Genomic DNA, 15,658 nt, shown 5'->3' with positions numbered 1-15,658 from the left:
TCTTTCTTGTTGAGGATGACGTCTCTAATGTATTCTACCTGTTCTTGTTGGGGATGACGTATTCTACCTGTTCTTGTTGAGGATGACGTATTCTACCTGTTCTTGTTGAGGATGACGTATTCTACCTGTTCTTGTTGAGGATGACGTATTCTACCTGTTCTTGTTGAGGATGACGTATTCTACCTGTTCTTGTTGAGGATGACGTATTCTACCTGTTCTTGTTGAGGATGACGTATTCTACCTGTTCTTGTTGAGGATGACGTATTCTACCTGTTCTTGTTGAGGATGACGTATTCTACCTGTTCTTGTTGAGGATGACGTATTCTACCTGTTCTTGTTGAGGATGACGTATTCTACCTGTTCTTGTTGAGGATGACGTATTCTACCTGTTCTTGTTGAGGATGACGTATTCTACCTGTTCTTGTTGAGGATGACGTATTCTACCTGTTCTTGTTGAGGATGACGTATTCTACCTGTTCTTGTTGAGGATGACGTATTCTACCTGTTCTTGTTGAGGATGACGTATTCTACCTGTTCTTGTTGAGGATGACGTATTCTACCTGTTCTTGTTGAGGATGACGTATTCTACCTGTTCTTGTTGAGGATGACGTATTCTACCTGTTCTTGTTGAGGATGACGTATTCTACCTGTTCTTGTTGAGGATGACGTCTCTCTACTGTATTCTACCTGTTCTTGTTGAGGATGACGTCTCTACTGTATTCTACCTGTTCTTGTTGAGGATGACGTCTCTACTGTATTCTACCTGTTCTTGTTGAGGATGATATATTCTACCTGTTCTTGTTGAGGATGATATATTCTACCTGTTCTTGTTGAGGATGATATATTCTACCTGTTCTTGTTGAGGATGACGTCTCTCTACTGTATTCTACCTGTTCTTGTTGAGGATGACGTCTCTCTCCTGTATTCTACCTGTTCTTGTTGGGGATGACGTCTCTCTCCTGTATTCTACCTGTTCTTGTTGAGGATGACGTCTCTCTCCTGTATTCTACCTGTTCTTGTTGAGGATGACGTCTCTCTACTGTATTCTACCTGTTCTTGTTGAGGATGATATATTCTACCTGTTCTTGTTGAGGATGACGTCTCTCTACTGTATTCTACCTGTTCTTGTTGAGGATGACGTCTCTCTACTGTATTCTACCTGTTCTTGTTGGGGATGACATCTCTCTACTGTATTCTACCTGCTCTTGTTGGGGATGACATCTCTAATGTATTCTACCTGTTCTTGTTGGGGATGACGTCTCTCTACTGTATTCTACCTGTTCTTGTTGAGGATGACGTCTCTCTCCTGTATTCTACCTGTTCTTGTTGGGGATGACGTCTCTCTACTGTATTCTACCTGTTCTTGTTGAGGATGACGTCTCTCTACTGTATTCTACCTGTTCTTGTTGAGGATGACGTCTCTCTACTGTATTCTACCTGTTCTTGTTGGGGATGACGTTTATCTACTGTATTCTACATGTTCTTGTTGGGGATGACGTCTCTACTGTATTCTACCTGCTCTTGTTGAGGATGATATCTCTAATGTATTCTACCTGTTCTTGTTGGGGATGACGTCTCTCTCCTGTATTCTACCTGTTCTTGTTGGGGATGACGTCTCTCTCCTGTATTCTACCTGTTCTTGTTGGGGATGACGTCTCTCTCCTGTATTCTACCTGTTCTTGTTGGGGATGACGTCTCTCTACTGTATTCTACCTGTTCTTGTTGGGGATGACGTCTCTCTAGTGTATTCTACCTGTTCTTGTTGGGGATGACATCTCTCTACTGTATTCTACCTGCTCTTGTTGGGGATGACGTCTCTCTCCTGTATTCTACCTGTTCTTGTTGGGGATGACGTCTCTCTCCTGTATTCTACCTGTTCTTGTTGGGGATGACGTCTCTCTCCTGTATTCTACCTGTTCTTGTTGGGGATGACGTCTCTCTAGTGTATTCTACCTGTTCTTGTTGGGGATGACGTCTCTCTAGTGTATTCTACCTGTTCTTGTTGGGGATGACGTCTCTCTAGTGTATTCTACCTGTTCTTGTTGGGGATGACGTCTCTCTAGTGTATTCTACCTGTTCTTGTTGGGGATGACGTCTCTCTACTGTATTCTACCTGCTCTTGTTGGGGATGACGTCTCTCTCCTGTATTCTACCTGTTCTTGTTGGGGATGACGTCTCTCTCCTGTATTCTACCTGTTCTTGTTGGGGATGACGTCTCTCTCCTGTATTCTACCTGTTCTTGTTGGGGATGACGTCTCTCTAGTGTATTCTACCTGTTCTTGTTGGGGATGACGTCTCTCTAGTGTATTCTACCTGTTCTTGTTGGGGATGACGTCTCGCTAGTGTATTCTACCTGTTCTTGTTGGGGATGACGTCTCTCTACTGTATTCTACCTGTTCTTGTTGAGGATGACGTATTCTACCTGTTCTTGTTGAGGATGACGTATTCTACCTGTTCTTGTTGAGGATGACGTCTCTCTACTGTATTCTACCTGTTCTTGTTGAGGATGACGTCTCTACTGTATTCTACCTGTTCTTGTTGAGGATGACGTCTCTACTGTATTCTACCTGTTCTTGTTGAGGATGACGTCTCTACTGTATTCTACCTGTTCTTGTTGAGGATGATATATTCTACCTGTTCTTGTTGAGGATGATATATTCTACCTGTTCTTGTTGAGGATGATATATTCTACCTGTTCTTGTTGAGGATGACGTCTCTCTACTGTATTCTACCTGTTCTTGTTGAGGATGACGTCTCTCTCCTGTATTCTACCTGTTCTTGTTGGGGATGACGTCTCTCTCCTGTATTCTACCTGTTCTTGTTGGGGATGACGTCTCTCTCCTGTATTCTACCTGTTCTTGTTGAGGATGACGTCTCTCTCCTGTATTCTACCTGTTCTTGTTGAGGATGACGTCTCTCTACTGTATTCTACCTGTTCTTGTTGAGGATGACGTCTCTCTACTGTATTCTACCTGTTCTTGTTGAGGATGATATATTCTACCTGTTCTTGTTGAGGATGACGTCTCTCTACTGTATTCTACCTGTTCTTGTTGAGGATGACGTCTCTCTACTGTATTCTACCTGTTCTTGTTGGGGATGACATCTCTCTACTGTATTCTACCTGCTCTTGTTGGGGATGACATCTCTAATGTATTCTACCTGTTCTTGTTGGGGATGACGTCTCTCTACTGTATTCTACCTGTTCTTGTTGAGGATGACGTCTCTCTCCTGTATTCTACCTGTTCTTGTTGGGGATGACGTCTCTACTGTATTCTACCTGTTCTTGTTGAGGATGACGTCTCTCTACTGTATTCTACCTGTTCTTGTTGAGGATGACGTCTCTCTACTGTATTCTACCTGTTCTTGTTGGGGATGACGTCTATCTACTGTATTCTACATGTTCTTGTTGGGGATGACGTCTCTACTGTATTCTACCTGCTCTTGTTGAGGATGATGTCTCTAATGTATTCTACCTGTTCTTGTTGGGGATGACGTCTCTCTCCTGTATTCTACCTGTTCTTGTTGGGGATGACGTCTCTCTCCTGTATTCTACCTGTTCTTGTTGGGGATGACGTCTCTCTCCTGTATTCTACCTGTTCTTGTTGGGGATGACGTCTCTCTCCTGTATTCTACCTGTTCTTGTTGGGGATGACGTCTCTCTACTGTATTCTACCTGTTCTTGTTGGGGATGACGTCTCTCTAGTGTATTCTACCTGTTCTTGTTGGGGATGACGTCTCTCTCCTGTATTCTACCTGCTCTTGTTGGGGATGACGTCTCTCTCCTGTATTCTACCTGTTCTTGTTGGGGATGACGTCTCTCTCCTGTATTCTACCTGTTCTTGTTGGGGATGACGTCTCTCTCCTGTATTCTACCTGTTCTTGTTGGGGATGACGTCTCTCTCCTGTATTCTACCTGTTCTTGTTGGGGATGACGTCTCTCTAGTGTATTCTACCTGTTCTTGTTGGGGATGACGTCTCTAGTGTATTCTACCTGTTCTTGTTGGGGATGACGTCTCTCTCGTGTATTCTACCTGTTCTTGTTGGGGATGACGTCTCTCTCCTGTATTCTACCTGTTCTTGTTGGGGATGACGTCTCTCTCCTGTATTCTACCTGTTCTTGTTGGGGATGACGTCTCTCTCCTGTATTCTACCTGTTCTTGTTGGGGATGACGTCTCTCTCCTGTATTCTACCTGTTCTTGTTGGGGATGACGTCTCTCTACTGTATTCTACCTGTTCTTGTTGGGGATGACGTCTCTCTAGTGTATTCTACCTGTTCTTGTTGGGGATGACATCTCTCTCCTGTATTCTACCTGTTCCTGTTGGGGGTGACATCTCTCTCCTGTATTCTACCTGTTCCTGTTGGGGATGACGTCTCTCTCCTGTATTCTAACTGTTCCTGTTGGGGATGACGTCTCTCTCCTGTATTCTAACTGTTCCTGTTGGGGATGACGTCTCTCTCCTGTATTCTAACTGTTCCTGTTGGGGATGACGTCTCTCTAGTGTATTATACCGGTTCCTGTTGGGGATGACGTCTCTCTAGTGTATTCTACCTGTTCTTGTTGGGGATGACATCTCTCCTGTATTCTACCTGTTCTTGTTGGGGATGATGCCTCTCTCCACCTCCTGGTGGTTCTTGCCAATGCGTATGGCGAGCCAGGAGCCCAGCTTGCCGTTGTAGAGGGTGTCCACTACACGGAACACCTCTCCCTTGTTGAAGCTCAGGCCGTACGGAGACTCCTTCTCATACTCAAAGTGGGTCCGGATGTAGAACGAGTCACCCACATCTGACTCCACTATCCGACGGTAAACTGGAATTGAGGGAAAATGGTAGAAGAAGAAATGAAGTAGGGAGAAATGTTCAGGTATACAATTGAAAGTGTGTGTAAAGTTCACATGTAACCGGGTTAACTTAAAATGTGTGTTTCTGTGCAAACTCAAACCTATACACTCTCAGACCCTGTCAAGATCGCAACGTGCATTTATCTAACATCTGTTTTCCCCATGTTACTCACCATCCTTCTTCTTCTGGGCCAGAATGGTGACCTCTTCACCCCTGGGAAGGTCTAGGAGGAACAGCACAGCCTCCTCTCGGATGATGTTAGCAAAGTCTACGTTGTTTACCTACAGAGAGGAGGGAGAGAGAAGAACAGAGACTATCAGTTCTCCAGGGTTCAGGCCCGTCTACTTCCCCACCTTAACGCCCTGCGGTCCCCCAGCACAATATCACGTTTATTTACCCTGCTGCAGAGCCAACGTTTGAACCAGGAACACATGGGGTGAATCATAGAGAACAACCTTTATCCTCCTCAGAAAGGAGACTTCAAGTCTTTATCTCAACTAGTCACACTGAAGGCCAGGAAACACTCACAGGCTCCCTGCCCAGGGGTGGAAAACAACATCCTGGGCTGTGTCTGAAACGTCACCCTATTATCTATAGTGTACTACTTTTCCCTACATAGTGAAGAGATCAAAAGTAGTGCACTATATAGTGAATAGGGTGCCATTTGGGACACAATCCTGGAAGCCCACTCATAGGGAATAGCACAGAGCCTAGAGATGTGTTTGTACAGCAGGGAAGGAGTCCAGCAAAGAGGAGGAGTTAGTCCTCCCCACATACCACCTTGACCCATACTGTGGTGTGGGAGGAACACAAAGCATGGTGTGTTTCGTTAAAATGTGTGGCTAGTGATAAACATGATTAAATTAATCCAACTCTGATATCAGAGGGGACTTCTATCAACAATACTTCAGACAGGGCCTGAGAACAACAACAACAACGACCTCTATTGTGTGGTTCAGAGTAAACAAAGGAAAGACAGAGAAGAGAAGAGCCAGGCGATGACCTCAGACTGATTCACCGTAATCACCATTTTCTATCTCACATCACTATGACCAGCGACAACACAGTAGAGGTCATTGTTGATCCACCGGCTAGTGGGTCACATAGTTTCACAAAGTGTTTCCAACTAAGCGTGGGCAGCGATGAGAACGTTACCAGAACGACAGCAGATGTTCTCCAGCTAGTACAGAACAGAACATACCCTTCAACACTATCTACTGTGGAAAAGAACAAACCACATATCCTTCGCAGTTTCCAAAGAGAAAACTTTACAATAGCCTTGTTGACAAAAATGTGACAATCATAAAGTGATGAAACATACCCAACAGCTAATAATAATCAAACGTGTAAAGCAGGTACTACTGTATGAGATGGACTTCTTACCCTGAGAATCTGGTCTCCTTCCTCCAGACCTTCCTTGGCAGCTGGGCTGTCCTCCAGGACTCCAGCTACAAAGATGCCCACGTCATTCCCTCCGGCCAGCCTCAGGCCGACACTCTCCCCCTTCTTAAACTTCACCAGCTTCATACTCGGCCTGCATGGGGAGTGGGCATCATACACAAACAGACGTTTAGATACTACTGTTCTACAGGGAGCTATTACAATTCAGCTAATAACACGGTACTGACATAAATGGTAATAATAAAATGGCTTTAACAGGAAGACTGAGGATTACCTGAGGATGCTGTCATCATGACCAGCGCTGGGTACTGGGGCATCAGAGGGGCTGACTGGAAGGTCCACATCAGGCTGGCCAGGCTGGGCATACACTGGCTTTGGTTCTACAGGACCAACACACACACACTTCAGTCACATACTGATAGTATGATCACACACACATGTAAACACACTAACCTGGTAGAGGAATGTGAATGTAGAGATGATGACTATCTGAGTTAGGGTTAAATAGCTACGGGATAGGAATGGGTCAACATTACGTAACACTAGAGCAGGGTTCTTGAGAAACTCAGTGTTTTCCTGGGACACAAGCTCATGAAAACATGTCCCCTTTTCGGGGCCCTAAGCGAGATTTGGTTTGAAGGGCCCCCCGACCTCACGGGCAAAATACACTATACATACAAAAGTATATGTGGACACCCCTTCAAATTAGTGGATTTGGCTATTTCAGCCACACCCGTTGCTGACAGCCATGCAATCTCCATAGACAAACATTGGCAGTAGAATGGCCTTACTGAAGAGCTCAGTGATTTTCAAAGTGGCACGGTCATAGGATGCCACCTTTAAGTGCTGTGATTGTGAAGTGGAAACATCTAGGAGAGACAACAGCTCAGCCGCTTAGTGCTAGACACCAAAAGCTCACAGAACGGGACCGCCGAGTGCTGAAGCATGTAAAAAACGTCTGTCCTCGGTTGCAACACGCACTACTGAGTTCCAAACTGCCTCTGGAAGCAACGTCAGCACAGTTTGTTGGGAGCTTTATGAAATGGGTTTCCATGGCTGAGCAGCCGCACACAAGCCTAAGATCACCATGCGCAATGACAAGCGTCCGCTGGAGTGGCGAAGAGCTCACCGCCATTTGACTCTGGAGCCTTGGAAACACTATCCTTTCAGTGATGAAGCACACATCTGGCAGTCCGATGGACGAATGTGTTTGGTGGATGCCAGGAGAACGCTACCTGCCCCAAAGCATAGTGCCAACTAAGGTTTGGTGGAGGAGGAATAATGGTCTGGGGCTGTTTTTCATAGTTCCAGTGAAGGGAAATCTTAACACTACAGCATACTACAGATATTCTAGACGATTCTGTGCTTCCAAATTTGTGGCAACAGTTTGGGGAAGGCCCTTTCCTGTTTCAGCATGACAATGCCCCCATGCACAAAGCGAGGTCCATACAGAAATGGTTTGTCGAGATCGGTGTGGAAGAACTTGACTGGCCTGCACAGCGCTCTGACCTTAACCCCACCGAACACATTTGGGACGAATTGCAACACCGACTGCGACCCAGGCCTAATTGCCCAACGTCAGTGCCCGACCACACTAATGCTGTTGTGGCTGAATGGAAGCAAGTCCCCACAGCAATGTTCCAACATCTAGTGGAAAGCCTTCCCAGAAGAGTGGAGGCTGTTACAGCAGCAAAGGGGGGACCAACTCCATATTAATAGCCATGATTTTGCAACGAGATGGTCGATGAGCAGGTGTCCACATACAATGTTGTGTATTTTAGTGGCCCCCTCTTCACGGTGGACAGAAAAATTGAAGTTTTAAATAGAATTTCCTGCAATTCTACACATTTTTGCCATGGGGTGTAGAGAATTCTTTGCAGTTTTAAAGCTAATTTCATGCAATTATATATATTTTGCCATGACTTATGCCATGCTAATATGATATTTGAATGAGAGTGACTAACAAAATCAATGGGGGCCCCCTGGAGGTCAGGGCACCTGGTCGGTATTAGTTTATGACAGTGGAGGCTGGTGGGAGGAACAACAGGAGGACTGACTCATTGTAATGTTTGGAATGGCGTCAAACATGTGGTTCCCATATGTTTGATACTGTTCCATCTATTCCATTCCAGCCATTACAACGAGCCTATCCTTCTATAGCTCCTCCAAGCAGCCTCCTCTGGTCCTTGATTACTACAAGTAAACTGTAGATAGATGGCTATACTAACTTAGCAATAAAAAAAATGGTATCTGACATGGCTAATTGAGTGACTGTTAGTGACTGACATGACAAGAGAAAAATTGCTGATGCACAACCACATTTCGAAATTGCACCTTGTGAATTATACTATTCTAACTCTCAACAGTAAGTTGAGACCCCGGCTGAGTTCCTAACCAAAATAAAAATATATTATTTTACTCTGACATGTCACGACCCACCATTAACATGTCTGTGATGACCCATACTTTAAGAATGGCTGCACTAGAGGAATGGACTAGAGTACTATGAACTGGGCTTTTCTGATATGTGGGACAAGGAGTACAGAGTGCATTCCAATCCAGGGCGGAGGAGAGGGGGAAGCAGAGAGGGATAGGCACAGTACAGAGGAGTGTCAAGGCCTGTTTTGGTTCAGGCAGTTAAACAGGTGGAGGCAGCTGTGGAGGCAGCTGTGGAGGCAGCAGGGGCCCTGACTGACCTGGCAGCGGGGGCAGTTTGTCCTCCCTGGCCAGTGGCTGGTCGCTGATGGCCTGGATTAGGGCCTCCTGGGAACCTTTAACAGGAGTCGACATCACCCCGGGCTTGGAAATCCTCTCCTCATCTCGACTTCTGTGGCTAGAAAAAGAAACAGTTGATTATTTATTTTGGGTTTGTTCATTATTTCCTTTGTAGGCCTACCCTGTGAGATGAAGAATGGTAGCAATTATGAAGAGAGAATAGAAAGGTGGATGGATGAACCCTGAGTCTAATTATTATCATTTTTAAATATAGGAGACAAAACAATGTGGCACGCCCTCTGCACCCTCTCCACAGAGAGCTTCCTACACAGGCTGCTTGGAGAAGGTCCTGTTGTTTTATCCCAGGGACGCAGCTACAGTGACGGAGTGTGTGATCTGTGTGTGTTGTTATGAGAGCGTCGTGTTACTGACATCACAGCGTGGAATGAGTGATAAGGCACTAGGAACAGTAAAGAACGGCCAAAACAGTAAGCAGTTAAAAAGGAGGACGGCCGTCTTCGACTCAAACTATTTGAACTACACGTTTATAGGGTCAGACCTAGTCTCTGCTGGCCTCGGTTTCACCTCTGCATCAGCAGCAGAGCAGACTCCAGGTGCTTTCAGCTGTGTGGTCTACAGACTGTCCTCTCAACCCTACAGTATCACTGACAACCACACAGAGACCAGAAACACTACTCGGTCATACCGAAGCAGACATTTTTCTAAAAATGTTTTGATTGAGAGCTGTGTGCATTACAAATGATTCATTCCATTTCCCTTCTCAACCTTCTAACCAAACCACAGCAGTAGTACTGTATACCTGCCAGAGCCAGTCCCAGCTCCAGCTCACCACAGCCAGGCACTGAGTGTTCAGATTCAGATGTGTGAATGCCGTGCTCCGTCTCTGCAGCTCTATTCGGCTGCTTCTTAGAACAATGGGTTCGAATTTCAGGCTGGTCACATGACCCCGAAGCTGGCACAGCACTCCAGCCAGCATCCAGCAGCTTTTTACACGGGAGGAACGTAGCGGTAAGCTACACTACAGCCTGACTGTGCCACCATCTTACACCCAACACTCTCCCTCCCTCACACAGGACTTTAACAGGATAACATGCACTCACTTCCCAAAGACAAAATCAGACTCAAAACAGCAGCAAACCACAAAATATTAGCTTGAAAAGTGAAATGGGGACCCTTGCCTTTCTAACATTCAATTTCCTGTCTTTGTGAGAACAAATGAAAACACTCCATCAAAAATGGGGAAACAAATGGGGGGAAAATACACACATTTCCTAGATGCAAAATGCTTCTTTTTTAGTTGAGTCAGCGACATTTAAAATTTTACTGTGTCATTCACAACATAGACTTAATTTTCTCCTCATATTGAAAAAAAAAATGGACACTACCTTTTTATAATCCATATCTATTTCATACTTTGAATGAAAACTACAAGTGACAAATTGCAATTATTCAACAGTGAAACTCCTGATAAAGTGTTTATAGTTCAGAGTGCATTGGGGACTGTAGAAATAAAGAGATATTAAAAAGGGATGCAGTACATGCAGAGCAGTCTGCGCTGCAAGGGATGAATTTCAACAAAGCTGTAATCGCCTGTCTGTCTATTTGTCCGTCCGTCCGTCAGTCAGAGAGGGCCTATTGGCCGGCCCTGGCAGCAGCCCTTGTCCCCGTCCTAAATCTCCCGTGCCCTCCCTCCCTGCCCTGGGCGGAATGGCGTTAAGAAGCAACACATCAACTAAACATAAATTCCTACGTAGTGCTGTCCTTTTACCTTGACTCCCTCCCTCCTTTCTCTCTCTGCTCTCCTTTTCTAAACACAACAGTACACAAGGACCAAAGCACAAATCTGCAATCTGTTTCTTATTTCCTCCTGTGGTGTCAATCTAAGGTTACACTGTATAAATGGACATCAACCCAATAATCTTGTTGTGATAAAATGTGTTTTGCTTAATGGAAAGAGGGATACTTTTATTTTGTAATTCCCACAGACCACTGTCGTAACAACCGTCTATAATGGGACTGTTGCACAGCTTTATTTTGTTATTTGAGGAAAATCCCTTACAAAACTAAATGCAGGAGGCTAACTAACACTACTTCACAGTTCAATGAGGTACTCTCACAAATACGTTTTTTATTTCACCTTTATTTATACAGGTAAGTAAACTAGTCAAGTCTTGGTTACAATGACGACCTGATGGCATATTAGGGAATGTTTTCTCACAGGGACAAGAGAAACATTTAACTATAGAGAAAACCTAAACTATGTGAACCGTCTGATTCTGGGGCAAATCTCTGTGGGAAGTGTGTCAAATTCCTGCCTGACCTCCTACATAGCTAATACATACTGTGATGAGTCCTGCATGCATACTGGTCTGGTTATAGCCAATCCCTGCTGACACTCACCATTTAGTCCCTCTTGCCTGACATTCATAAAGTGCAAACAGAGTATGGCTTCGAACTAGACTAGCAACATTCAAACCAAGTGCTCAAGGCTCATCAATACAAAGCACAAGGTTCAGGAATACAACATGTATTATATTACTCATTGTGTACGTACACAAAGACTAGTAACACCAATTCAATATCCCCAAACCTAAAGGCTAACTCTGGAAAGAAAACAAGTTTATTGAGCTACATCTAAGTACTAACCTAAACTCTAGGATGGTCTCAACAACAACTGGCAGGTTTTTTTGTGTGACATTGTGACACTTACAGTGGGAGTATTCTGTGTAAGAATGTCCCTGCGTTCCTGCATTGAGACAAGAATTGTTATTCCACAGTGTTGTTGACAGTCACATTGGGGCTGATTTACGCCAGTTGGTTACTGGAGTGGCTTGGTGACAAACAGGCAGCTGTAAATCACTAACAATTGGTCCCTCCAGATATCTAGCATCTATCTAGCCAGGCATTCATTCCAGCCTCTGATGACGAATTGACTTTAAAGCCATTACACAATTTTCCCATTTCAGATCAATGGTACAGCTGCTTATCTGCATTAACGCCATCATATCAGGATGTCTACAAAACACTACAGCAGCACTGAGGAGGGAGCTAAAGACAAGGTACAACAGGGGGCTAGGGGATGCTAAATCTATGTGAGATCTCTGTCAAAAAAATAGGACTGTTCACTGTGATTCAAAAAGAACACACAGAACCAATGCTTGCAGAATCTGAAATGAGTAGGGCATTTTCAGGTATCTGACCCTCCATACATGTGCTCTGCAGCAGAAATAGCCACACCAGGAGAGGACATGGTAAAGTTTGGAAGCAGAACACTTGACTTCTGTTGTGTTTCGTTTTGAATCCAGGGCTTTCTTTTCTACAGAGTTCTCCTCCAGGGCTCATAGCCTTCCGCCAGAGATAGAGAGAGAGAGACACACACACGAGCTCCATCTGGGCAATCCATCCCCATCCTGGTTAATTGCTGTGATACGGCAGGCCGTGTGATCACAAACCAGCAGCAGCCTGTCCTTCCACAGCTCTATCCCTCCCTCCAGCCCCTCTGGAGTCAACACGCTACATAGTCAGTCTGAGAGGAACTGTCAAGCCTCGCTCTGTAAAGGCACCTCATCTACTGGTCTACTTCTACGCAGCTACGCAGGCAGCTACGCAGGCAGCTATGCAGGCAAGCCAGTCGCCACTGCTACATGTCTGTCAAAGCCGGTTACTGCATCTCTCCACTGCTTTCCATGCAAACTTACTTTAGCCTCCAACTGAAGAGATGGAAAGAGAAAATGTGCAACAGAGGAAAGAAAACAAGACATTCAATTGACTGGGAAAATGGAAGAAATGAAGCACATGTTAATATTTAGACAGTTTATCAAATATATAGTTAACATTGTACTGACTGATGCTCTGGCCCATTCCAGGCTGGTGGTGGGGGGTTTCTTCAGGTTCTGATGAGTTATTATGGACACTGTATATAGGGAGACTGACTATATGGGGAGCTATAGGGAGGGGTGCAGGGGACGGGACATCGATGTGGAAAAGCATCAATATCCTCTCCTCTGGCTCGCTGTGACCTCTGACCCCTACAGCAGGTCATTATGGGACTGCTGGGCTTAACCTTTCTAGGACACACGTTCCGCTAGCGGAACCCCCCCCCCCACAACATTCCGCTGAAAAGGCAGCGCGGGAAATTCAAAAATATTCTTTTGAAATATGTAACTTTAACAAGATGTTTGTCTTTCATTTGCTGTATTGGACTTGTTAATGTGTGAATCTACCCATCGTGTCCGATTTCAAAAATGCTTTACAGCGAAAACACAACATATGATTATATTAGATCACCGCCAAGTCCAAAAAACACAGCCATTTTCCCAGCCAAAGATAGGAATCACAAAAAGCAGAAATAGATAAAATTAATCACTAACCTTTGATGATCTTCATCAGATGACACTCATAGGACATCATGTTACACAATACATGTATGTTTTGTTCGATAATGTGCATATTTATATCCAAAAATCTCAGTTTACATTGGCGCCATGTTCAGAAATGCCTTCAAAATATCCAGAGAAATTGCAGAGAGCCACATCAAATAACGGGAAATACTCATAAACTTTGATGAAAGATACATGTTTTACAGAGAATTAAAGATACACTTGTTCTTAATGCAACCGCTGTGTCAGATTTCAAAAAAACTTTACGGAAAAAGCACACCATGCAATAATCTGAGACGGTGCTCAGATATAACAAAATTTCTCCGCCATGTTGGAGTCAACGGAAATACAAAATTACATCATAAATATTCCCTTACCTTTGATGATCTTCATCAGAAAGCACTCCCAGGAATCCTAGTTCCACAATAAATTGTTGTTTTGTTCGATAATGTCCGGTATTTATGTCCAAGTAGCTACTTTTGCTAGCACGTTTAGTAAACATATCCAAACGCTCGCGCAGGTCCAGGCGAACTCGGACGAAAACTTCAAAAGGTTATATTACAGGTCGAATAAACTGGTCTAACTAAGTAGAGAATCAATCTTCAGGATGTTGTTATCATATATATCCAATAACGTTCCAACCGGAGAATTCCTTCGTGTCTGTAGAAGTAATGGAACGCAAGGCGATATCATGTGGAATGCGCATGACCAGGAACTGGCAATCTGCCAGACCACTGACTCATTCCCCCCCCATCCGGCCCCACATCACAGTATAAGCTTCAACGTTCTACAGACTGTTGACATCTAGTGGAAGGCGTAGGAAGTGCAAACAGATCCATATCTTACTGGGATTTGAACAGCCGATGAGTTGAATATCGACCAGCCTCAGAATTTCCACTTCCTGTTTGGAAGTTTGCCTGCCATATGAGTTATGTTATACTCACAGACATAATTCAAAAAGTTATATATGCAATAATATGCATATTTTAGCATCTGGGACAGAGTAGGAGGCAGTTCAATTTGGGCACGCTATTCATCCAAAGTGAAAATGCTGCCCCCTATACCTAAAAAGTTAAAGAGGTACATCTTTCTGTTCTATTCATCCTGTGTCTTCATTATCTATTGATACACAGCCCTCTAGAAATGCTGGCGATTAACACTAACTTACCACTTACGGGCTTTAACATGACGCACGATGAGGCTTGAGTTGCAGCGCTGTGGGTGTCTGTGTGATATGTATGACAGCTGTGTGTCCCATGATGATTGTGTCATATATACTGTATGTGTGTTTTCCATACCTGCCATTGCTAATCTGCCGTGGTGAGTGTCGGGAGGGGTCCGAGGGCTCAGACCGGGTAGGGGAGCGGGATCGGCTGCCCCGTGCTCGATCATGGGATCGAGTGGAATGGTCTGATGTCAATGAATGAAGTTCTGAAATGTCTGTTAGAACAAAGTGGTGTTTAATATGGCGATTGAACCATGACTAGTAAACTAAGGAAAAAAGCAAAGGAAAAAAAAGAAGAGAAATCAATAGAAAAAGGGTTAAGTAGTAAGTTTTCCTTTTCAGATACCTCTGGGATATTGCACCCTCATAATATCATGCCATATTGTGAGCTAAACAAAACGGTGTTAATCAATATGAGGTCGTTAAAACACGAGATTGATTGAGGTTAACGTCCTATAGAGAACGCACAGAGCTCCATCTCACCGTCTCGGTCGGAGTTGTTGCAGGAAGGAATGCTGTCGTCCATATCGGGGATGTTGAGCAACGTGGCTCTGTCGTCTCTCTGCACCACCATCTTTAACTTGCCTTTTGACCTCTCGATCAGCTTCTTAGCATCTATTAACGACAGGTTCTCGGTCACTGTCCCGTTAATCTGGGAGAAAAAAAAGAGGCTGTTTAAGGAAGGATTCATTCTCATCATTGTACAGTTTAACTTTGGACTCGTGCAACAGCACACATACACCAAAGCCATACAGTACAAGACCTACAATGACGTTTAAAAATGTATGATATGTTTTAGCAAATGTTCCACATGCACAGTGCTTTACGTATGGTCACTTGCAGTGAGACTGACCATATCATATAATATTGCATAAAAATGAAATCACCACTCCCTTGTTTAAAATGTTTATATGGGAAGGCTAAAGTCCCACAACCACATGTTATCCCTCTTTCTTGTACACGCTTTCATAGTTACTACACTTGGAAGACTCGAGTTCTATACAAGGACTCTCTTTTGAACATAGTGAAGTGGACTAAAAGAGTCCAGGGTGTACCTTCTTGTGATGAGGTAAATC

General features: G+C 44.3%; 1 protein-coding gene across 7 annotated transcripts in view; it reads right to left on the bottom strand.

Moving 5' to 3' along the window:
• tjp1a (tight junction protein 1a) overlaps positions 1-15,658 on the bottom strand; it is an 83,897-nt gene that overhangs the window by 27,692 nt on the left and 40,547 nt on the right. For all 7 annotated transcript variants that reach the window (XM_038991613.1, XM_038991639.1, XM_038991644.1 and 4 more), the window contains exons 7-13: positions 15,066-15,234; positions 14,656-14,797; positions 8,939-9,075; positions 6,517-6,622; positions 6,225-6,375; positions 5,014-5,122; positions 4,590-4,809 (exon numbers count right to left, since the gene is read on the bottom strand). In XM_038991613.1, coding sequence (XP_038847541.1) covers positions 4,590-4,809; positions 5,014-5,122; positions 6,225-6,375; positions 6,517-6,622; positions 8,939-9,075; positions 14,656-14,797; positions 15,066-15,234 — 1,034 coding nt within the window. The remainder of the gene's footprint in view (positions 1-4,589; positions 4,810-5,013; positions 5,123-6,224; positions 6,376-6,516; positions 6,623-8,938; positions 9,076-14,655; positions 14,798-15,065; positions 15,235-15,658) is intronic.

Source organism: Salvelinus namaycush, chromosome 1 (genome assembly GCF_016432855.1).
Source record: "Salvelinus namaycush isolate Seneca chromosome 1, SaNama_1.0, whole genome shotgun sequence".
NCBI classification, from domain to species: Eukaryota; Metazoa; Chordata; class Actinopteri; order Salmoniformes; family Salmonidae; genus Salvelinus; species Salvelinus namaycush.
This window is presented reverse-complemented; position numbering and strand designations above follow the sequence as displayed.